Here is a 25,870-nt window from a genome sequence, read left to right as displayed (position 1 = left end):
TAGATCGTTAGAAAAAATTTCGGCTGAACTTATTTACGGCTTTAGCCAGCTTTCTGTACCTATAACTTTTGAGATTCAGTGCTTTCTATTAGTCCTTGGAGTTCTGGTTCTTTCCAAACACAGTTACGACGTTTTACAACTACAATACCGATTGTTTCTACAGCCAACTTGCTGTGTTTTACCTGCCCTTTTTAAACGGATGCCCTTTCTATGGTTCCCTGAGGCCGTCTAACCTAACAAACCGACCAGTCCCTTTCACACAGCCCCCACTACCCGTGTAGCCGCTTCCTGTCTGTAGCGAACTCCTCACCTACTAAGAGGAACACTGAAACACTCCGCCCGATGGCGCAAGTCAAGCAGTCTGCAGCCTACATGGCCGCAGAACCGCCTGAACCTCTGATTCAGACCGTCCACTCGGCTCTGCATCGAAGGACCACAGTCGGTTCTATCGACGATGCTGCAGATGGTGAGCTCCGCCTTAACCTCGCAAACAAGACTGGCAGTCTACCGTTTCCGCTAGCCGCCAAAAACCAGAGATAATCTCCTCTGATCGAAAGCGATATACGTCATTGGTACCGATGTGAGCCATCACCTGCAGTTGGCTGCTCCCTGTACTCTTCATGGCATCCGGAAGCAGATTTTCCACTTCCGAAATGACTTCCCCCGGTATGCACACGGAGTGCACACTGGCTTCCTTCCCCTCCTTGGCAACCATGTTTCTAAGGGGCCCCATTACTTGCCTAACGTTGGGGCTCCCAGCTACGAGAGGTTACATTTTATCGTGAAATGGGGTAATAAAAGAATTATGTACCACAGTTTTCGGATGTTTCGTCTACCACGCAAATGAACTACACTAAAGAGTCTAAAACACTGTTACAACGTCTTCATATCGTGTACGATCCTTGCGAGAACGCAGAAGTGGCGCAACACGACGTGGATGTCTGAAGCAGTGCTGGAGGGAACTGACACCACAAATCCTGGAGGGCTGTCCATGAAACCATACATAACCGTAATAGTACGAGGGGTGGAGTCTATTCTGAACAGCACGTTGCAAGGCATCCCAGATAAGCTCAATAATGTTCATGTCTGGGGAGTTTGGTGGCCAGCCGAAATGTTAAAACTCAGAAGAGTATTCCTGGAGAAACTCTGTCAAATTCTGGACGTGTGGAGTGTCGCATTGTTCTTCTGGAATTGCCCACGTCCGCCGGAATGCACAATGGACATGAATGGATGCAGGTGATCAGACAGGATGCTTACGTACGTATCACCTGCCAAGGTGTTATCTCGATGTTTCACGGGTCCCTCATCACGCCAACTGCACACGCCCCACACCCTTATAGAGACTCCACCAGCTTGAACAGTCCCATGCCGACGTGCTGGGTCCATGAATTCATGGGGTTGTCTCCATATCGGTACACCTCCCTCCGCTCGATACAATCTGAAATGAGACTCGTTTGACCAGGTAATATGTTTCCAGTCATCAACAGTCAAATTTCAGTGTTGACGGGCCCAGGGCAGGCATAAAGCTTTGTGTCGTGCATTGTCATCAAGGGTACAGGAGTGGGCCTTCGGCTCCGAAACACCATATCGATGATGTTTCGTTGAATGGTTGGCACGCTGACATTTGTTAATGGCTCAGTACTGAAATCTGTAGCAATTTGGGGAAGGGCTGCACTTCTGTCACGTTGAACGATTATCTTCAGTCGTTGTTAGTGCCGTTCTTGCAGGATCTTTTTCCGGCCGCAGTGATGTTGGAGATTTGATGTTTTACCGAATTCCTGATATTCATTGTACATTCGGGTATGGCCGTACAAGAAAACTCCCACTTCACCGCTATCTGGGAGATGCTATGTCCCATCTCTCATGCGCCGACTATAACACCACGTTCAAATTCACTTAAATCGATATAACCTGTCATTGTAGCAGCACTAACCGATCTAACAAATGCGCCAGACACTTATCGTCCTATAAAGGCGTTGCCGACAGGAGCGCCGTTTTCTGCCTGTTTACATATCTCTGTATTTGAATACACATACCTATACCAATTTCTCTGGCGCTTCAGTTTATGATGCCCATCATGTATACGTGCAACGGGATCATCACCAGATGACTTCGCAAAGTTTACAAAATTGTCAAACTCGTCTGTAAACGTAAGCGTCCGAATCCCGCTTCTAGGGCGGCTAACTGAAGTTATCCTAATACGAGATAGTGTGTCCCAATATGCGATGATGCAGCGTATTAATATACCTATGGGGTCACATATTCGGAATAAGCCATGCTGCGCTAGAAACCTGGACTCGTAGTTATTCTGCGTGGCTTGAACGACAATTCGTTATACACTTTTAAAATCAATTACTCCTTATAATGTCCAGCTCCTAATGGTCTTAGGGTCACTGATCTGCGCCTCTGGCGGTATGAGAATCGAAGTTCTGGTACTTCCCAACAAAGATGAGCTCCTACTTTAGTCAGGATACAGCTGCATCACACTAGCGATGTCTCCCGTAACAGGCACCTTCCCTTCAAATTCAAAATAATTTTAGATAATGATGGTATTCTTTTGTTAAATTAAAAACAATGTCAGGTCAGAACATAATCAGGCCATTTCTCGAACTGAACTCTGTGACTGCATTCTAACATCTGACACCTGTAATTCACACCTGCAGACCTTACACATTATTGAGTTATATTTTTCTTCTAACTTAGAGGAAAACGAAAGGTAGTTTTCGTTGGAAAACCATATTCTATGCTTTCCTTGTCATTTGGAAGGTCGTCGAATTTCTTTTGGATAACTGTACACGTCCAATGAAATATTAATAAATATTTTCTGACACAGTGTGAATGTCTTGTTCAGACCCGTAGCGCTGAACAGTTGAAGTTATTTTTCCCAGCGTGTTTGTAATTTTACTCTGGGATCAAAAATTTTGAGCTCATCACTAAACATCTATTTCCTATTACTCGATATCATGTTAATGATAGTTTCTGCTGCATCTGCTTTCTCGTTCTGTCTGCAACATCCGCAAATAATTTTCTAAATGCAGACAAAACTTTCTCTTCCGTAACTCAATTTGGACCACACTGTTCTCGAAATTGATAGTTCTAGTGCTCCTTAGTAAAAGTGGAAAAGTAATGCTGTTGAGCCGGGCACTTATATTTCAATGGGTAATATGAAAGAAAAGTATATCATTACCAGTTTCACTCATGCCAAAAACTTAATAATTACTCGTTTAGTTACTCTCTCTTATGTTTGAAATAGTACCTTTGTACAAAATAAAATTTTACTCTACGTCTGAATGATCTAAAAATACCTACTCCTCTGAATGATAATATTTTCTCATCCTATAAAGCAAATCCCGCCAAAATAATTTCTCAGTATTCTGTTTAATATTCTGTGAGTTCTGTGACACATTTCTTATTAGCTCTTACAATAATAATCCCCTTATACACAACAAATTATACGCACCAGTGTTTTACTCATCCAAACAAGAGATGCCACCACAGAAACGCAGTTGGCATCTACCACAATGAGGACGTACTGGCAACGTGGCGCAACCGAACGAATGATTATCTGGGTCTTTGGCTGTGAACGTCTCACACAACTTCTTACGAACTGGATCTACTGTAGTGCTGCTGGTTAAACCACTACATACTTCGCGACCGCTGTCGACATCATATCCTCCCGTGGATAATGTTTAATTCGTTTTAATTTCTAATGTTGCTTATACTAGGTCAGGCTGGTCAGATAATATGTTTCTGCTGTAGCCCATTATAGGCAGTAATGGGGCGAAAGGACTGCCAAAATTCGTGACGTGGCTGTACACCCCATGAATGAGTGACGTGGGACTTAGTCAATTGCCGTGCCAAAAGTTTCGTTTTGTCGACTGTAAATACCTGAACAAGTGTCAATCGCTAAGCAGGACCCATACGAGATCTTTTTGGACAACATAGTTTAAATACATAACAGCAACCATCACACAGAACTCGGAATGGCGATTACGATTTTTCTATTTAATGTAGCACTATAATTAGTAGAATGTGTACGTAGCTCGTGTGTCAGGGATGAGGCTGTGGGAGATACAGATGATAAGGGAATAGCAGGTTTTAGTTGGGTGGGGATGAAATTCATAGGAGCAAGGCGTAATAATACATCTGTATGTTGATAATGAGGAGGGAAAGTGTCATAAGATATTGTTATGTCAGTTTTATTATTTATTTCTCGTAAGAACTGTAGAAAAACAAATTAAATTTATCGATATTAGCGTAACAGCAGACATCATCAACTGCAATAAAGAGGCGCTCTCCAACGCCGAGTATTCTGATCTGTTATTGGGATGAGGAGAAGAGGAGTAACCGAAATTGTAGCTTCGATCTTCAGCTGATGGCGAGAATAAACGTCGAGGGGCACATGGAAATTTTCCTGCCACTGTGTTATTGCTTTAAACACAAAAGTTAAGTGCTAAGGCTTATAAAAGTCCGTTTAAGAGTAATAAAATGTTATTAAAGACTACAAGAACACTACATAAATAAAAGTTTGTGAATAGATGAGCTATTTTTCGTTCCTAACGAACGGTATTGGAATGTGTCAGTGTTCACATGTACATGCATAGACAGTCGTATCCATTATGAATATATGCGTGTTCGAGACTGCGCACAGTCCACTTCCCTCGGAATAGGTCTCCTTATACAGGAACTGTTTTAATTGTATTAGTAATTTTCCCTCAGTCTGATGTCAGCATTCGAGAATCATGTGCGTGTACTACTGCACTTAACACGTTGTGACGTCTGTCCATAGCGAAGCTGCGTAAGTACCGACCGTTTCAGAGAACGACGGAATCTGGCAGCATCAGCGGCCTGGAGCAGAAGAGGGCTGCAGCGTTCCAGCACAATTCTCTTTCAGATCTCGGCGATAGCGAAAACTCTAGTACTGCAGGAATGCTTCCAAAACTTGCTAGGTAAACTCTGTCGTGATAAAGGGTACTGAGGGATTCAACAGGCTTCACGGACTTTTTAGTATTACACATTCCATATAGCAAAAGTATTTTAAACCTTAATAATTGATGAGTAGTAAAGAAATATACAAACATTAAAAAGAGACAAAGATTTTGTGATATTTTGAAACAGTTCCAGTAAAACTTCTAAAAGCCTTTATAATTATGGCCCCAGAAACTGAAACATTTACGTGTAAGTATATTTGAATCATAATGGTCGACAAGTACTTCACTGATGTGATGGATATTGAGTATCATATGACTGCAAAGCTGAATGGGTGAGAGAGGAAGATCATTATAGTAAGCAGAGACAATGAAACTTCCTGACGGATCAAAACTGTATGCCGGACCGAGACTCGAACTCGGGACCTTTGCCACACAGGTTTTGCACACAGTTTTAATCCGCCAGGAAGTTTCATATCAGCGCACATTCCGCTGCAGGGTGAAAATCTCATTCTGGAAGCAGAGACAATATTTATACACACATTTACGCCTGACAACTGATCAGATGTTGTTACTACAATGAAATAAATTCCTTTTCATAGTTGTGTTCAGTGAAACTGTAACCATCAGACCGTGATTAGACGATTTCCTTGAGAATGAAAGGGTCAATATGATTGTAATTAATGAGAAAGGGGTTACATTAGAGAAAGGGTATAGTACAGACTCAGGGCTACTTGACCGTACAGAGAAAGAGGTAAACTGCTGTGACTTCTGTCAGTGACCTGAAGATACAGGCTAATGTCTGTAAACTGACATTTCAAAAGCCCCTGTTCCCTTCCACCTAAACTGTAAATAATCCATTTCTCACTATTAGACTTTACTTTCACTTTCATACATGGCTACACTCCAGAGAAATACCTTTAGAAAAGATTCGAGCGCGCACGGAGGCTTTCCGGCAGTCGTTCTTCCCGCGAACCATACGCGACTGTAACAGGAAGGGGAGGTAATGACAGTGGCGCGTAAAGTGCCCTCTGCCACACACCGTTGGGTGGCTTGCGGAGTATAAATGTAGATGTAGATGTAGATCTGTTATGTGTGTTTGTTTATATATGTGTGTGTGTGGGTCGGGTGTGGTTGTTGTTGTTGTTGCTGTTGTTATTGTTGTGGTCTTCCGTCTGATGTCTCGTTTGATACATCTCTCAACACTGTTCCATCGTATGCTAGCCTCATCATCTCCTAGTAACTACCGCAACCTACATTTTTCTGAATCTCCTTACTGTATTCATCTCTTAGTCTCCCTCTACGATTTTTTACTCCCTACACTTCCCTCCAGTACTAAACTGATGATCCATTGAGGTCTCAGAATATGCCCTGTCAATCGATTCCTTCTTTTGGTCAAGGTGCGCCACAAATTTCTTGTCTCCCTAATTCTGTTCAGTACCTCCTTATTAGCTAGGTGCTAGACCCATCTAGTGTTCAACATTCTTGCATCACATTTCAAAAGCCCCTGTTCCCTTTTACCTAAACTGTAAATAATCCATTTCTCACTTTTAGATTTTAGTTTCACTTTCATACATGGCTACACTCCAGAGAAATACTTTTAGAAAAGACTTCCTAACACTTAAATCTGAATTCATAGTTAACAAATTTCTCTTCTTCACAAATGCTTTTCTTGGCATTATCAGCCTAAATTGTACGTCCTTTCTACTTTGGCCATCATCAGTTACTTTTCTGGCCGGACAGCAAAACTCATCCACTACTTCAATTGTCTAGTGATGAATTAGTAATTCAAACAGATAAGATGCGAAGATCCTGGAGTAAGGAACCACTGCAGAGCCCACTTGATGACATTTAGTAACACCACAGAGAAATTCAAATAAGACAGACTGGTGGAGACTGGAGGGTAGCTCTTGCGAGAAGCAAGTGCAACGATTTGCCCAGTGAAACCCCCTCCCTCTGTGTGTTGTAGCAGGTAGTGGACCACAGGGTGGCGCACATACTGTGGCTCAACTGAACAGAAAGGGGAGGGAAGTGTGAAGCAGAGGCTCGGCGTCACGTGGAACTGACCCAGGCTGCCGTATTGTTGTGAAGACTGCATGTGTACTTATGCCACCTTCTTTGCTGGGTGTCATCTACACTTTCTTCAGTTGAGAACAACAGTCTTCTATTTGGAACCTAGTGCACTTCTTAGAGGTTATCCCCAGTTCAGTGCTAGTTGGTGAGAATTTACGAATTCTGTTACGGAAATTGTGGGCATATAAGACAAATGTACCTAGAAAGTGAAAGAGAAATTTGTAACACACCGTAGTAATCATCGGCGTTACTACGTGTAATTTATGAACAGGTCAGGATTTACAGCATGGCAACATAAAAAAATGGATAGCTTTAAATGGGACAAACTTGTTCCTCATCTTTATCTTCGCTTTATGCAGCGCGACGCCATTTACGGGCACGTCACTGTCGGTAGCAGCACAGACAGCAAACAACAACGTAGGCTACTTTTGCATAAACAAGTTAACAGTGATTTAAAAATGGACGTAAACAGTCTCAACCCGAAGGCAAAAACTATTTATTTTCAGGTTTCCGGTTTCGGTCAGTTGTTGAAGATCTTTAGGTCCTCATACTATGATGGCAGGTGGTGTGGTCAATGGAGCGGGTCTTATAACTCCACGAATGTGAAGCACTGTGTTTACTTTTAAATTTTTATCTGTTGGTGGAGACGTAACACCCTCTCCATTGACCACCACTGCCACCTACCATGATGGTATGAGAGTCTGAAGATGATCAGAAACTGACCGAAACCGATTACCACAGAATACCAGGCGTGTTTTTTTAAGTAAGTAGTGCTTTGAAATTAAAAAAAAGACGTGCTAACATATCTCACTAATTTTATTTTTACGTGAAAGCCTGTACCTTAATGTACTTTTATACATAATTTCCGTCAATACTGGGGCACTTGTCATGACATTGCACCAGTTTTTGAACACCCCCCTCGTAGAAGTCTGCCGCCTGACTTGTTAACCACTGCATCACCACCGTTTTGACTTCGTCATCGTCTTGAAGACGCAGATCGCCTAGGTGTTTCTTCAAGTGCAGGAACAGATAGTAGTCACTGGGCCCAAGATCGGGGCTATACGGAGGATGATCTAGAGTTTCCCATCGAAAAGATGTGATGAGATCTTTGGTCTAATGCGCCACATGCGGACGAGCATTGTCTTGCAGCAAAACTATGCCCTTGCTCAACTTGCATGGACTGCTGCTTTGATTCGGGTGTGACGTAGGCCACCCGTGTTTCATCGTGCGTAACAATTTGGCTTAAGAAATCATTACCGTCGTTGTGGTACCGCTCAAAAAAAGTCAATGCTCTGTCTAAACGTTTGGTTTTGTGCACATTCGTCAACATTTTCGGTGCCCAACCTGCGCACAATTTTCGGTAATTCAAGTGCTCGGTCACAATGCCATACAAAACACTACGAGAAACATTAGGAAAGTCATTCCGCAAGGAGGAAATCGTAAAGCGTCTGTTTTCTCTCACCCTATTGTCCACTTTCTGCACCAAACTTTCATTAACGACCGAAGGACGCCCACTCCGTTGTTCATCATCCACATTTGTGCGGTCATCTTTAAATGTTATCACCCACTTTTTTACCATTCCATCACTCCTAATGTTTTCACCGTAAACTGCACAGATTTCACGATGAATATCGATCGTTTTTAGGCCTGTAGCACTAAGAAATCTTATAAGAGCCCGTACTTCTCAGTCGGTGGGACTCACGATTATCGGAGGCATCTTAAACACTCAGTACACAACGTAAACAAGGAAGAATCAGACTGTAATGGCGTCGGTGCGTAGATTAAGGTACAGGCTTTCATGTAAAAATAAAATTATTGAGATATCTTAGCACGTCTTTTTTTAATTTCAAAACGCCACTTACTTAAAAAACACACCTAGTAAACGCTTTTTTTGCGGTCGAGACTGTATGTACTCATTTTGAAGTATTTTTTGGGAGATCACTGTACTCCACGGGAAACGATCTCAAAACATAATTGGTTTACAGTGATCTGAGTTCACCGGCAGACATAACAAATCCTGCACATCCGTGTGACCTGCCTGCAAAGCGTGTGTATTACTGTATCTGCTCTGTATGTGTCCTCGGCATCACATCACTGGGTCCACAGCTGGAAAGCGCCCACAGCTTTTGCTCGGAGGCATGGTGCCAGAACCTAAATAACAGTTTGTGGCACGTATGCAATTTAACAGAACCACTGATGATAAATACAGACGAAACAGGCCGGCCGGCGTGGCCGTGCGGTTCTAGGCGCGTCAGTCTGGAGCCGCGTGACCGCTACGGTCGCAGGTTCGAATCCTGCCTCGGGCATGGATGTGTGTGATGTCCTTAGGGTTGGTTAGGTTTAAGTAGTTCTAAGTTCTAGGGGACTGATGACCACAGATGTTGAGTCCCATAATGCTCAGAGCCATTTTTTGAACAGACGAAACAATTTATGAGCTTATGAAAAACAGGGGCTTTCCAAGATTTTTGTTATCTATTATCTCCTAATAAATACAGTTAAATTGCTAGTTTCAATGAAGCTGTTATGGTTCAAATGGCTCTGAGCACTATGGGACTTAACTTCCGAGGTCATCAGTCCCCTAGACCAACACCGACTCAAAGTAAGGCCTCGGCGCTTGTTCGTGACGTCACGTCAGCTAGGCACGGTGAACTTCAGGACTGTTGCAGGCATACTCATAATGGTGGTGTCTCCCTCTCCGACACAGGAAAATGTGAAACTATTGGCGGTAGTTGACCAACACACATTGTTCTGAGAGATTTCTGCAATCAATTAATTGTGCAATTCATTACACTTCTTAACAAATAGTGTCCTCCTGAACTTAAGTTTACACCTGTTTTAAGGATTGATATACAAAAACGTCTTCATGGTCCAGCAGCAACAGAATTCGTGCTTCTTTACCTTATTTGTAAATCTGAGGAAGTTACGTTTGTACTGGGTTGCTTTTACAAGAAACTGTGAACGTATTGGTGCTCTTCTTTAGGTATCTTGGTTGACTATGGGGTGATGAGCACTGAATGTTAATGAAATGTCTTGCGATTGTACACGTTGGGGGAGGGGGTGGGGGACCGAAGAAGAGGGAAAAGAGAGATACTTGTTTTATCAAATAATTTTTTTTATATTATAAAGTTTCTCCTTTCAGTACGAAGAGGGGAATATTTATCTTTTCTAATGTGCGTGTTTAAAAAAGTTTAAGCTCAGCAGTATTTTCAATGTATGAAGCTATTTTGTTTCCTGTTTAGAATTTCTTTCGTTGAAAACGACTGTAATCTAATGACTGGCAACAGTTGGACATTTACACATGTAAATTAGTTCACATTTCCAGTGACGATGTCAAACAAAAATAAATAAATAAATAAATAAATAAAAGAAACGAGTTCATTGTAAGGGGGTTGGGGTAAGTTTCGATAGCAAAATGGATCAAGTAAATATAGTTACTGGAATGTAAAATTTCCGAAGCTGGCAATGGGGCAAAGCATCTTCTCATATTGATCTACGTTTGTTTCGACAGGATTCAGTAATACAGAATAATGATCTTCATTTGTAGCTTTATGATAGTAAGAAAATCTTTCATCTAAATAAAACTGCAGAATCCAAAACAATACCAAACATTTTGTCCAAAAAATAAGAGATTTATAGTGATAAGCACGCCCAGGCGTTTCTGCCTGCAACAGGCCTGGCGTTCGCCATGCCTAGCTGACGTGACGTCACCAACAAGCACCGAGGTCCTCGTTTGAGTCGGTGTTGCCTAGACTCAGTGGCAAGCGCAGTAGTCTTGGAAATATGCACCCAGGTAGAACTGGGCAGCAGAGATGCTGGTGCTGTGCTTACCTGTTTTCTGCGGTTGGCTCAGACAGCAGTTGACTCACTTTGATGAGGTCTTCTGTGTAAGTGCGCATTACGTCGGCCCAGCCCTGCGAGGCCATCACGTCAAAGATGTGAGCCTTGATGAAGGCGAGGGCAGCGTCCCTGAGGTCAGTACAGGAGTACCTGACAGCAAGGACGGCCGCGGCGGCCGCACTCTCAACAGAGAGTTGCTGGGTAGCCTGCAGGGCGCAATCTGCCGACGAGTCGTACTGGGGAGCCGCACTGGGCACGCGGGGGGCCTGCAGGGTGCGGTGGGCGGCCAGCAGTCTGCGCAGCTCCCGGCCGTCCACGTCCAGGAGGGTGACCCGCGGACTGCCGAGGTCCGGCGCGCCGGGGCGGAGCGCGGAGGCCCCGGCGCCGCCCACCACCAGGCTCGCGCTCGCCGACAGCCGCGACACCATGGAGCCGTCCGCAGCGCCCGGCACCGCCGCCCACTCCCTCACCTCCTGCACTGACTCCACCACGAACGGTTCTGAAACAAGCAGCCACTGATACGACTTCTGCCCTTACGCGGCACTCTCTGTACTTCTAAAAGCCACGGGCAGATCTACACTGAAGAGCCGGAGGAACAGGTACATCTGCCTAATATCGTGTAGGGACCCCGCGAGCACGCAGAGGTGCTGCTACACGACTTGGCATGGGGTCGACTAAAGTCTGAAGTACTGTTGGACGGAGTTGACACCATGAATCCTGCAGGTTCAAATGGTTCAAATGGCTGTGAGCACTATGGGACTTAACTTCTGAGGTCATCAGTCCCCTAGAACTTAGAACTACTTAAACATAACTAACCTAAGGACATCACACACATCCATGCCCAAGGCAGGATTCGAACCAGCGACCGTAGCGGTCATGCGGTTCCCGACTGTAGCGCCTAGAACCGCTCGGCCACCCCTGCCGCCAATCCTGCAGGACTGTCCATAAAACCGTGATAGTACTAGGGGGTGGCTATCTCTTATGAGCAGCACGTTGCAAGGCACCCCAGTTATGCCCAATAATGTTCGTGTCTGGGGAATTTGGTGGCAAGTGAAATTGTTTAAGCTCAGAAGAGAGTTCCTGGAGCCACTCTGTAGCAATTCTGGATGTATGGGGTGTCGTGTTGTCCTGCTAGAATTGCCCAAATCCGTCGGAACGCACAATGCACGCGAATGGATGGAGATGATGAGACAGGGCGCTTACGTACGTGTCACCTGCAAGATTCGTATCTAGGCGTATCAGGGCTCCCATTTGACTTCAACTGCAAACGCCCCACACCATTACAGAGCCTCTACCAGTTTGAACAGTCCCCTGCTGACATGCTGGTTCCCATGGATTTATGAGGTTGTCTCCATACACGTATACCTCCATCCGTTCGATACAATTTGAAACGGGACTCGCTTGACGAGGTAACAAGTTTCCAGTCATAAACAGTCCAATGTCAGTTTTGACGGGCCCAGGCGAAACGTAAAGCTTTCTGTCGTGCAGTAATCAAGGGCACACGAGTCGTACTTCAGCTGCGAAAGCCCATATCGGTGATGTTTGCACGTTGACACTTGCCGATGGCCCGGAATTGAAATTCCCATCAATTTGCGGAGGGGTTGCACCTCTGTCACATGGAAAGATTCTCTTCAGTAGTCGTTAGTCCCGTTCATGCGATATCTTTTTCCGGCCGCAGTGATGTTGGAGATCCTGGCATTCACTTTACACCTGGTACGGAGAAATCCCCACTTCATGACTACCTCGAAGATGCTGTATCCGATGGCTCATGCTCCGACCTTAGCACCACATTCAGACTCTAAATCTATATAACCTGGCATTGTAGCAGCAGTAATCGATCTAACAACTGCGCCAGACACTTGTTGACGTATATAGGCATTGCGCCGAACTCAGCGACGTATTCTGCCTGTTTACATATCTCCGTACTGGAATACGTGTGCCTATACCATTTTTTTTTTTTGCTTCAGTGTATATTGAACCTTATTGGTAAAAGTTATACATCACGAATCACTTACAATAATGACAATGATATCCTTTGTGTGTCAAATTGACGCCACCTTTTAACGCTGACAATAACAACCTAGCGGAAGGGGAATTTATACTCGTCTTATGAAAATAGCACTGGCTTTATATTTTAGTATTCTGACAAACATATTTATTGTATTAATGAAAAGTTTTACCAGATTCCATACGTGTTTGGAATTTTTCAGTTAAAATTAACACAAGAATGAATGAATGTTGTGTTCTCTACTTCCAGGTTCACGACCTCAACATATGTTTAAAAATATGTTAGAGTAAAGGTCAACATTACTGAAGAAAATGATCAATTAAACTTTTATTTGTGGTGATCATATAATCGGTAGCAGAAATTATTGAAAGTGTGTTGATATTCCCAAGAGAGTGCTAAAACATATTTTGGTTCAGGAACCTTGTAACACATCTGCACCTCTTTAATAAGTACAATATAACTCAACAACAGTTAATAAATTTGGGTTTTTCTATCTTTTTAGGTTAGGAATAAAGTACCTGGTCGTTTGTTATGAGTGTTATGGTAAAATCTTGGTGCTGTTGGGGTAATAGCTGGAAAACTATAATAAAGTCACTTCTAGAATTTCCTTTTTGTTTCTTAACATTTCCTTTGCACAAGAAGCCGCCGAATAGGTGCAGAATGTTTCCTTAATTAGTTTCTGCAGTTATGTGCTTCACACTGCCAATAGGCAGTTCGATGTGTTTTCGTTTTTTAACGAATTTCTCTCGTTATTGACAAGAGAGTCATAAAGTTACATTCAATCCATTATATGTCACATAACTAATTTCTAGTAGAACCCTCCTCTTAATTACCTAAATAAAGAGTGATTCGACGTCAAGAAAGAGTGATTCGACACTTTTGTTGCTACAAATTGCCTAGAAAATAGTGAATACTTACCGCTGCTTCTGAAGTAATTGTTTTCTTCAAATTTTAAACCTTTATTGGCTGTAATTCAACAACCGTACGCTATTTAATTACAGAACGTATATACAGCCATTTCGGTTGTACAAAATTTTGTTGGCAATTGACCACTGTTCCGATTACACTAAGGCAGTTTTCATAGTACGATTACATGTACCCCATATAACTTTATGTTTCGACGAAGATTACGCTAGTGCAATAGAAACCGTGGTCAATTGATAAAATGTTATGCTACGGAAGTGGCTGTATTTACTTTCTGTAAGTAATTGTTTTCTTCATGTTCTATGCGATATATGACAGCAGTTCTTGACGCGACCCACAATTGAACGGGATTAATAAATTTGCCATTGGCTGAAGGATATTTTAGAAGTTATGCTCTAAGTTCCAACCCACTCCCTAGTGGACTTAAATGTAGAAGCCATTTTCTAAACACAGTCCTTGCAAAATTTATTCCAGTCCGTTGTGGCGCGGTTGAACGGTAACCTTCTTTACTGATTAATATTAAAAGACAGTCCTAGGTTGCAGAATCTTTATTAGGTCCAAACCGACGAGTTTCACTGGCTTAGGGATCCGTCAGGCTACCTCATGAGACACCGGTCATCAATGTCACTCTGCGCTGCTATGACTGATGGCCCACATCGCTCGAGATAGCTTGACCGTGCCCCACCCGCGTGACGGGCAACGTTTTTGAGCCAGTAAAGAGTTTTCTGCAACCGAGTACTGCTTATTAGTATTAGCAAGCCTTATAGTTTCTGTTCGATACATCTTTCTTCTCTCCAAAGTAGAGTTAAGGGCGTGGGCTTTGTAGGGAAGTTACCGGAGCTCCAAGCGATAACAGAAGGCACCGAAAGCTGGCTAAACTCAACTCGGGAAGAGATTTTTCAGACAGGCCAAAATGCGTTCAGAAAGGATAGGCTAAATGCAGTTGGTGGTGGCGTGGTTGTTGCTGTTAGTAGAAGTTTACCATGTAGCGAAATTAAAGTAGATAGTTCTTGTGCGTTAGTCGTCCTTGGAAAACGGAATAAAATAATAACTGGACATTCTTACCGACCTCCGAACGCAGAAGTACAATTGTTGAAATGTACAAAGAAAACTTGATTCTAATTTCAGGCACGTACCCGACTCGTAAAATTGCAGTTGGTGGTGACTTGAATCTACCCTCGATATGATGGCGAAAATACATCTTCATATCCGGAGGTACGCATAAAACATCATCCGAAATTATGCTAAACGCATTCTCTGAAAATTATTTCGAGCAATTAGTCCATGAGCCACTCGCGTAGGAAACGGTTGTGAAAACACACCTGACCTCTTAGCAAGAAATAATCCTGAGCTAACAAGGAGCATCAAAAGTGATACATGGATTAGTGAACACAGGGTTGTCGTAGCAAGACTGAATACCATAGCCCCCAAATACTCCAAGAAAAAACGAAAGATATAATCATGAAGAGGTCACATACTCCGAGGAGCGTATGGGGACGATGCGGGAGATCCGCACCGCCGACTGGGCAAGGTCCTCGCGGAGGTGGTTTGCCATTGCCTTCCTCCGACCGTAATGGTGATGAATGATGATGATGAAGATGACACAACAACACCCAGTCATCTCGGCGCAGGGAAAATCCCTGACCCCGCCTTGAATCTAACCGGGGACCCCGTGCGCGGGATGCGAAAACGCTATCGCAGGACCACGAACTGCGAGCAACTGATAAAAATTCGCTTGACGACTTGCTCAGAGACGGTCTTCAATCCTTGCAAATTAACAATGTAAGTGTAGACCAGATGCGGCTTGGACTAGAAGATATATGTCGACAGTAACTCAGAGCTTCACACCAAATAAATTGATAAAGTACGGATATGATGCCCATGGCACACAGAACAGGTCAGAACACTGCTGCAGGAACAACGGAAAAAGCGTGCTACATTTAAGCGAACGCCAAATCCCGAAGATTGGCGATCTTTTACAGGAGCTCGAAATATAGCGCGGCATTGAACTAAACTTTATCTCGAAACATAGGAGAAAATCTAAAAAGAATCTTGTCGTATGTAAATTATGCTCGCTGCAGGACATAGTCAATGTCTCTTCTGAGCGACAGCAATGAAAACACAATCAATGACAGTGCAAACTCCTTCACCAAAGAAGACGAAGTAAATGTTCCAGAATTCAAATCAAGGACAGCTACCTACTTGAGTAACTTAGAAGCAAATATCGTCGGATTAGTTATGAAACTTAAATCACTTAATAAAAAATAGGGTTTGCGCTCCAGACTGCATACCATCTACGTTCCTTTCAGAGCATGCTGAGGCAAGAGCTCCATCATTAGAAATCATATACAACCTCTCACACTACGAAAGAGCCCTACCAAAAGACTGGAAAGTTGTACAGATCACTCCGGTATTCAAGGAAGCTAATAGGAGTAATCCACTAAATCACAGGCTCATATTATTAACGTCAATATCCAGCAGGAATTTGCAACATATATTGCAGCAGCTTGTAATGATTTGACAGTTGTCAGGGAGAATTCCAGCTGCTCACGAATGTCAACCGATTCATCCACAGCGTTGACAGTGGAACAAAATTTTGGCTGGCATAATGTTTCACGAAACAGTAAACAAATAATGATAATATAAGCCTGCTAACTTCTTCATTGATCACGACACTAGTTGAAGTATGATCGTCCCCAAGCACGATCCAGTGTAGGATTCACTCCTAAATCACTAAAGCTAAAAGTGTTACTAGTTACCGTTAAGGTCTGAGGCTATTAGTACGTAAATTATGATTTCTATTAGCGCAGCAGGGAAAAAGTTGCTAATTTCCTGAATTTTTTTTGAGATTATAGTCACTAAAAATTCCAAAACAGTGTTAATCTACGACACAAGGAGATAAATTGCACTCCTGTTGAGATGGAAAGATAATTATAACCCAGTTTGTTAGTTATAGTGTGTCTTACAGAACCAAAATCACAGAAACAAACTTGCTGCGAAATATTTTATGAAAGACACTCGCAACTTACTTAAAATTCTCAAAAGCTAACTTTCACTAGTGTTTATGTACACAGAAATCCGGGATAAACGATTCTTTGAACGAAGATACTGTACTTAAAAACGTGTAAACTACAAATATTGATTGCAACTGATGCTATAAGACAAAATACGTTTTCCGCAGTACGAAGCGTATGAAAATACGGAATGTATCACGACAAAAGCACAAGGTTTGATACAATTACCAAGAGAAGCAGTTTCAAATATTTTGTTTTTTGAATCTACGTTTCAGGGGCGAATTTATATGACAACAAGTTTTACCAGAACACAAAGGAAATAACGGAAGTCGGTCTGTACACGTAGCTATAAGAATATAAATGCACGAATTTTTCTGATTTTGCAGTTACTTGGTTTCGTGTCACCTTTTACACTAGGGTTCCAAAGCTGAACATTACTATATCCCACAAGTACGACGCCAAATGTGGGGCACATCACAGCACGTATTCGGTTTTGGGTAGCTAACAGTGTGTTAGTAAATCTTTTCGAAAATTCTACGGCCCAACACTCAGGCTACTATTAACAATCTAATGATCTATACATCTAACAGGTAAATGAACAGCATTCTAACTAGTACACTCTGTAATACCAAAAGCAGTGATATACTGAAACTCAATAATGTTCCAAAGTTCATCCACTACAATCACATGCTTTCAGTACGACTCAAAACAGTTATTAAATCACGGAATAGCACAGTGATATACGTTAGCATCAAATGAATTCCTTGGACCATGAAAACGAGAAAAAAATTCTTATCTAAATTGTCCGTTATTACCTTCATTACTTATTAAAAAAATTTATTGCTTATCCTGCACAGATTCATACCAAATAAAAAAAGTAAAAGTCTTACCTCTAATCGACACTACGTCGCTGTAGTCAGTAGCTGTCACTACAGCCACAAAAATGCAGATGAGCCAACTGATGCTACTGCACGACATAATGGAAGGATGTAGATGTTTCGCTAAGTAAAAGTCTTTCTCTCAAAATATCTTCGACTCTTGCACAGCGTTGAACAACCTGCAATTTTGTGAATAAATACAGTTACGAAACTAATTTTCTTTCAAGAAGCTATGTAGGAAATTACGAAATATACATTTATATATCAATCTAACATGGATTACATCAGTTTTCAGGGTGAAGTATCATTTCATTCTTCCAATTCATAGTGGATGGTTCAGCTAAGCGATGTCCATCAAAACTTTAGGAGACCATTGAATATACCATAACACTATTTGAATATGATTAATTATGCGGAAATGAGGTCTTTCGTCGTACGTATATTAACTGCACTCATACCCTATCAACTTTTATTTTTTTTTAAATACTAACAACACAAAGGAGTTGTGCGACGTAAACGGAAGCTGGTAGTCGTGTTTCTGCATCTAAAACATAATATCCGTTCATATTTTCAAATTTGGCCCCAGTCGCGTAAGAGTGGTGCAAGTAGCTTCACTATGAGGATGGAGATCAGGTTTGCTTTGAATAAACTCTGTAACGGTGGTGTGCGTTAGGGACCTTTGAGATTGGAGACGGCGATTTAATGTCAGTCAAGAATGCTTTTAAGGCGACAAAGGCGCTATTATCAACATCTCAAGAGTATGAACAAGGTCGAGTCAAGCGAAAGCCGGTTGAGGGCAGGATGGAGGTCTGTTGGATTTTCTGTTGGAAAGTGTTTCTGCCTTGGTGCCAGTGATGGCCGTGTGGCTGAAGACCTGCATTCAACCAGTCTGCGTGCTAGACGCACTGGACCTAGACCGAGAGCTACAGTGTGGGTTGCAATTTCGTCTGAGAGCTGTACCACTCTCCTCATTATCTCACGCACGCTGACTGCAGTATGTACAGTTTGCACAATGTGAATCTGGTGATTCGACCTGTTGTGCTACCACTAATCAATGGCATTCAATAGGGTGTCTCCCGACAGGATGCCGCTGGCCCACATACCGTTGTTGTAACCCAACATGTTCTTCTGAGTGTCGACATGTTGCCTTGGCCTGACAGATCAGCGGCTCTGTCTCCAGTCGATCGCATATGGGACATCATCGGACGACAATTGCAGGGTCATCCACGAACAGCATTAACCGTCCATGAACCGACCGACCAAGTGGAACAGGCTTGGTTCTCCATCCCACAAAACGAAATCCACCACTTCTGCAATACAAGAGATGTATGACTGCATCCTTGCACGCAACATTTTCGAGTATCTTCTGGTTATTACTGTACCAACATTTCGCATTTAGAATGGCTTATATCGGACTTACATTAATCCTTTCGTGGTTCATGGGTCATATATGTCCCACTAACTTTGAGCGCCAGTTCGAGTGTCGGGACGTATGTTACCCAGCTCTGCACGGTGCTGACATCTAGGGACGACTGTACTGAACCTAAGAAAAAAATCGGGACTGCACTGCAAAGGCAATAGAGAAGCGGTGACTACTTTTGTTGACTGGCGTGTATATATGGCCGCTGCAACGCCACTTATTTGTGTCATTCTTCAGTTTTCATCATTTCTCACTTTCCAGCGACGTCTGAAGTAAGTAATTCATCTTATTACTAACTTAATAATCATTTTTAGTACAAATACAGTGTGGAATATACTTCTCAGCGACTGTACTATCTTATAATCGAAATAAAATTAGTGGGACACATGTGTCCAAGCAGACATTATTTGTAAAGATTAGCAAGACAATTGATTAATGGGTATTCATCCAGGAGAAAGAGGGGATCAATGCCCACTTTCTTCCCAGCAAAGAGAGGAGTCTCTAGTGTGCCAGAAGACGTCCGGCTCGTGAACGTAGGCAAACATGTACCGAAAGACAGTGGTACTAGGAAGCGATGCAGATTGTGCAGCACAAACTTTAAAGAGAAGAGAACAAAAGTTGTTTTCACTGCTTAGATTAGATGCATGTATAATTTGTAGTTATTTTATTCCCTGCAAAATCCTGTTTATGGCTAAAAAAATTAAATTACAAAATCAGTGAGTCAGGAGAAAAGGTATCTTGCGTTGGTTCATGGGACATGTGTGTCCCACTTCCTGTTGTGAAAAAATGGAGAACTTAAAAAATATTTTGGTGGTGAAAATATAATAATGGGACTGAAAAGAAACTGTTATCACCTTAATATTTTAAAAATCTGTAAAAAATGAGTTTTATCCATGAAAGGGTTAAGCTGTAATCTTGCAATGTTAATCACTTAAAAACATTACCTATTGAATTATATTCCAGAAATTTCATTACTCTATTAATTATTTTTTGGCAATGCGATTTTTTTCCGTCAAATTGTGATGTTACGAGGTGACGAGAGGGATGGAGCAGCCTTAGCAGCGGCATTAGCTGGCTAAGTGAGCCTTAGGCAGCTAACAACAGGCCAGAGGGTACTTTCCAGCGTGGTGGTGGGAGGAAACTACTGCCTGACGACTGTAATGGCTGACAATGAGTGCTGGCTCGAATATGGGTGTTACAGTCTCCTGAACACGCTACAATGAAACCAAAGACGCTGCTAAAAACTTGGCCATGAGACGAGATCATTGCAACACCGATCATAATTTCGCGATAATTATTGCAACAGTTGTCGAATGTATGCGATTATGAATATTGCAATAGACAGTAGGAAACTAATAACCACCGAACATTCTGAGCTGTCAAAGGATATGAGCTACGAAATGAAGTCTAAGGATATCTGTAAGCACTGCACAATTCTCACTTCCTTTATTTTATTTGCTCTAAGAGTTGCAGCCTATTTTATAAGAATTTGAGTGTGTTGATGTGCGATTACTCTGAGCTTTGCTACAGCTGTACGTAATATGTAGGCAGCGTGAGCTACCCAGTTCCGTTCCCGATCAGCCGAGTTAATGAATGTTTAAGGTTTGATAGTTATCTGTTAGTTTGCTGATCGTGGAATTGGGCATTAGTAAAGCTGCTAAATAAAAAACAAACGTTGTACGTTATGTAAAATCTAAATGCAGAAATGAACATAGGACAGGAGGACACATCTATTAGGTTGGATACATTCATTCCTATAAATTTACTCAGCGTACCATTTTGGGGTGTATACGTAACCGTACGTGATAAAACTTTAGATCTTTACTAGTATCTTACGTAGTGTTTTATAGATTGTGTCATGAGAAGCCATAACATCACCGCGATGAATGTAAGATTACTTTAATGTAATGTGTGTGTGTGTAAGAATAGACTTAGTTCTGAATGTTTCTCAATACTAAACTTGAATTCAGTACGATTAGTGCAGGTTAACTGAGCTCAGGTTTTACTTTAACTTTATGTGGGGCTTGGTATATTCTCGTCGCACGAGACCCCGAAGGTGGCCGCTGTATCCGTGGCCGAAACGTTGGTTTCTCCGCTCTTTTAAAAACATTTTTAGATAATTTTCGTGGTACGACTCGACTCAGGTTGCAGAAGCAAACGTAATTATATTATGATCACAATATCAGTGATTGATTTTCGAGAATTGTTCGAGCTTTAATTTTGTGCTTGTGGAGATCGACGCAGCTGAAGTTCATGGTTGCGCATTTTAAAGAGTAATGAACAATATTTCAGTTCGTGTTTGATGAAGGTACAATACCTCTGGATAGTGAATGTTTTCACATAGGTCTTCGTAGTTGTTGCTTTGAGAAACTGTTAATCGTTTAAGCATCACTGTCGTACTATACTCACGATTATTTGTTAATAACTTTGATTTGCATCCGCACTGGTGTGACGCCAACGTTAACTAATATTCGAGCAATGACCGATGGTTCATTCCATACGTGTATGCAAGAGCATTAAAGCGCGGTATGCAAGCAAACCATACGATACACAGACGCGAGGTGAGGAGTCTGACACGCTCTCTTCCCCAGGCCTCTCCACGTCAGCCACCGCTGCCAGAGGAGAGGGCGGTGGTGTGTTTACAAACAATATTTCATGCTTAGGTGTTACGTGTTTCTGACATCAAATCGAGTGCTTTTTTATTTGTTAATTTGTGACTTTGCTGGAAAACAAGGAAATATGATAGCTTCTACTGTGCCAGTACAGAGCTGAATAGTCAGAAAAAGATATTTTTCGTATCAGGAGAAATTCAGTACTCTAGTGCTCTACTTCTTTAAGAGACCTTTGGAGAAAGGAGAAACAGCTTTATGTATCAAAGAATTCGACGAGTTTGAAAGTAAAATTGTATCTACTGACTCGTCAGAAGATCCTAAGGAGACTTAATCTTGTGTTCAATGTGTAAAAGGGATCGAAGCCGCCTGTCCGGACTCTATGTTACCAAAATGGCTACACAGAGTGAGCTGAAATGCTAAACCTTTTCTTCCCAAAATTGATTGAGGAGGATCATCCTGTGGTCTATTGTTTCAACCGTCGCATTAACGTGTAAATGATAGATACCGAAATAAGCGACCTCGGGATATCAGCTGCAATTGCTCGAGACGAAATTTCACTAGGCCGGACGGGATACCAGTAAGATTATATGTAGATTACCAGACTGAAGTTGCTTTTCTTCTAGAGGCAGTTTACTGTAGGTGAACGCAAGAGAGAAGCGTTTGTAATTAATGGAATACGTACTTTAAAATTCCGATGACGTTAGGGAAGAAAATAAGAGAGAGAGGTTATCTACAAATTATACAGAAACGAGACTGCAGCTATAACTGTCAGAAGTCATGAAAGGGAAGGAGTGACTGAGATGGAAGTTAGACAGAGTTGCAGCCTTTCCCAGATGCTGTTCAATATGTATACGAAAAACACTGACACATAGAAGGAAGAGGATGACGCCACATCTGTTACGACACCAAGGGAATAACTGCGATGGTACTAGGCGAAGCTGTAGAGATTAAAAACTGTAGAGAAAGGCAGAGACTGCAATACCAGCGACAAATAACTGCGCAAGTTGGATGGAAATGTTAGTCAATGACGAAGAGGCTGGCACTCTGATGTTTGTCTATTACGTTTTCATTACGTCAGAGACAGCGAAAGACTCGGAAGATCAGTTGAACGGAATAGATACCGTCTTCAAAAGAGATTATAAGGTGAATCACCAAAAGTAAAACAGTGTTACTGGAATTTATGAGAATTATTTCAACCGGCGCTTGAGGAATCAGTCTAGGACATGAGACACTGAAAGCAACAGACAAGACTTAGCAATTTGTGCAACAAGTAACTGATGATGAGCGATACAGAAAGCATGTAGAATGCAGACTGGTGACAGCAAGAGAAGCGTTCTTGAAACTGACAATCGAATATAAATGTAAAATGTTAAGACCTTTCTCTTAGGCGTTTTCCTGCAATGTATCATTGTTCTGAAGCAAAAAGTGGACAACAAAGAGATCAGAGAAGAAGAGAATGAAACGTTTTGAAATGTGACGCTGCATAAGAATTCTGAAGACCAGACGTGTGTATCGGATAACTGGTGAGGAGGTGGGTGAGGCGGAGTGCTGTCTTGCAGCCTCTGCCACGGGAGTTCACTGAGCACCTTCGGTTCGCTTTCACGCTTACTGGGTAAACCTCTAACGAAACGTGCTCCACTTCTTTGGATCTTCTGTATTTACTCTATCAGTCGTACCTGGCAGGAATCCCAGACTGACGATCAATATTCAAGTATTGCTCGAACGGGTGTTTTGAAAGCTAATTCTTTTTTTTTTGCTGCAGTACATTTCCTGAGAATTTCTCTAGTGTGTCTCAGTCTACCATATGCCTTTCCAGCGAATAATTTTATGTGGTCGTTTCATATTTTTCATATTTTTCTGTAGGCACACTTCTAGATATTTTATGGATGTAACTGCTTCCAGTGAATGTTCTGCAATCTCGCAGTCATACAATGAAGGGGTCCTTCTGTTTATGAATTCGCAGTACGTTACACCTTTTTATGATGAGGGAGAATTGCTAGTCCCTGCGTGAAGCGTCGATACTATTCAGGACTTCTCCACTTCTCTAGAAGTTTCTAGCGTTGCGACTTAACTGTATACAACCTTATCATCCGCGAAAAGCGTGATGCAACTTCCCACCTTATCTACTAGGTCGTTTATATATATTGTAATACGTAATAGTCCTATAAGGATCCCTTGGAAAACACCCAAAAACCACCTTTACATGTGAAGACTTCTCTCCGTTTAGAATGACATGCTGTGTTCTCTTTGAAAGAAACCCTTGAGTCATGTCACACATTTAGCCTGATATTCCGTACTCTCGTATTTTCTTCATTGGACGGATATATATAACTGTACTCTACCCCTTCCGAATGTCGAGGAACATGGCATCTGCTGGTTTTCTGTGTCCCGTAGGCACATATAACGACACGGGTTTGACACGACCATTGTTTTGGAAGCCATGGTAATTCCTGCAGGGGAACCTGTTGATCTCCAGAAATGTCATAATACATGGTCCAAAAATCTACAACAGACCGATGTCAGGGATATAGTCCTACAGCTTTTTGCGTCTGTATGACGACCTCCCTTGGAAATGTGAACCACCTTTGCCTTCTACCAATCACTGAGAACGCTTCACTCCTGTAGAGACCGACGGTGCACTGCTGCCAAAAGAGGAGAAAATTCTTTGGCATACTCCATGTACGATGGAATTGGTATATCGACAGGTCAGCAGACTTTCCTGTGTTTAGCGATTTCGGTTGTTTCTCTGTCCCTAGGAAACATATATCGGAATTTGTAATCTTGACACTCGTGCCACGGTTTGTGGGAAGAATCACGGAGCGACCTTCGCCTGTGAAGCAGTTTTCGAAAACGACGCTTAGTATTTCGGTCTTTCCTGGGTCATCATCAGTATCAATGCCATTATGATCATACAGCACAAATGGACTTGCGCTCATGTTGTTTACGAGTGTATAGGCCGGTTACATACGCTGATGCGGATGCTGGTTCGCTTATGGATGGTATTTTGTCTGGTAACATAACCTCGATAACGGCGTTGCCGCAGTGGTAACTCCGATTCACATCAGATCACCAAAGTTAAGGGCTTGGGGCTTGGCCACCACTTGGGTGAGTAATCGACTGGATCTGTCCGGTGCTGTTGACAGAAGCCTATGTGAGGCCAACTGAGAAGCTACTTGACTGGGAAGTAGCGGCTCTGGTCACGAGAACCGACAAGGTCCGGCAGAGCGATGTGCTGACCATTTGCCCCTCCAAATCGGCAGTCAGTGACGCCTGTGGGCTGAGTGTGAGACAGTGGCTGGTCGGTACCGTTGGGCGTTTCGAGGCCTGTTCGTGCGTTGTGCATCATGGAGAGATTTACTATTGAAATTATGGGACAGCACTTTTCAGGAGGAGTCGTACAACGTATTACTTCCACCCACATACATCTCGCATGTTAACCACGAGGAGAAAATTCGAGAAATCAGAGCGAATACAGAGGTTTACTGACAATCATTCTTCCCACGCACTATTCGAGACTGGAACGGGGTTGGATGAATCAGATAGTGGTACCGAAAGTACCCTCCGCCACACATTATTAGCTCGCTAGCGGAGTATGATGTAGGTGTAGAGTACACTCCGGCACACGCCATTATGTGGCTTGCGGAGTATGATGTAGATAAAAAAGAACTCGATTCTACCTTTAGTTTCCCTCGTCTTCACAGCTACAAGTTTTATGAATGAGTAACAGCTGGAGCAGGATACTGTCAAGTTGGGCTGAGTGATACACAGAGCACGCAGCACGGTGACGGAAAAAACACGTAGAGACCGACTTACCCGTGTCCTCTCGCACCCGCAGCGGTGTGGCTTGTGCGCTGGCGGTTCGCTGGCGCCGCCATTTATCGTCCTGCTGGCTTAGACAGGCCACAGATGAGTAATGAGACGGGGCCCCCCGCGCCACCCCTTTGCCCGCGATCTCCCACTGGCCCCCTCCCCTCGCCACTGATCCAGCCCTCCCTCCCTCCGCACTGCCACCGCAACGATAACCTATGGACACGACTGATGTTCGAAGTGTTCCGGCAAAACGTCACACACCACTGACCCTATGTGTGCGCGATAACTGCGGCGACTGCCCTGGTGGTCGCTGTCAGCTGGCGACATTAACCGGCTCGATCCCCCAGCAGGGACGTTCTCGACCGC

At 42.8% G+C, this 25,870-nt stretch overlaps 1 protein-coding gene across 1 annotated transcript in view; it reads right to left on the bottom strand.

Annotated features, from left to right (window-relative positions):
- Nucleotides 1-25,595, bottom strand: part of LOC124776271 (ankyrin-3-like) — a 55,806-nt gene extending 30,211 nt beyond the window's left edge. Inside the window, exons 1-3 of the mRNA XM_047251171.1 lie at nt 25,508-25,595; nt 17,675-17,841; nt 10,830-11,337 (exon numbers count right to left, since the gene is read on the bottom strand). Of these exons, the coding sequence (XP_047107127.1) occupies nt 10,830-11,337; nt 17,675-17,762 (596 nt within the window). The 5' untranslated portion in view covers nt 17,763-17,841; nt 25,508-25,595. The remainder of the gene's footprint in view (nt 1-10,829; nt 11,338-17,674; nt 17,842-25,507) is intronic.
- Nucleotides 25,596-25,870: the final 275 nt, after the last annotated feature.

The sequence above is a fragment of the Schistocerca piceifrons genome, chromosome 2 (assembly GCF_021461385.2).
Source record: "Schistocerca piceifrons isolate TAMUIC-IGC-003096 chromosome 2, iqSchPice1.1, whole genome shotgun sequence".
Taxonomy (NCBI): domain Eukaryota; kingdom Metazoa; phylum Arthropoda; class Insecta; order Orthoptera; family Acrididae; genus Schistocerca; species Schistocerca piceifrons.
This window is presented reverse-complemented; position numbering and strand designations above follow the sequence as displayed.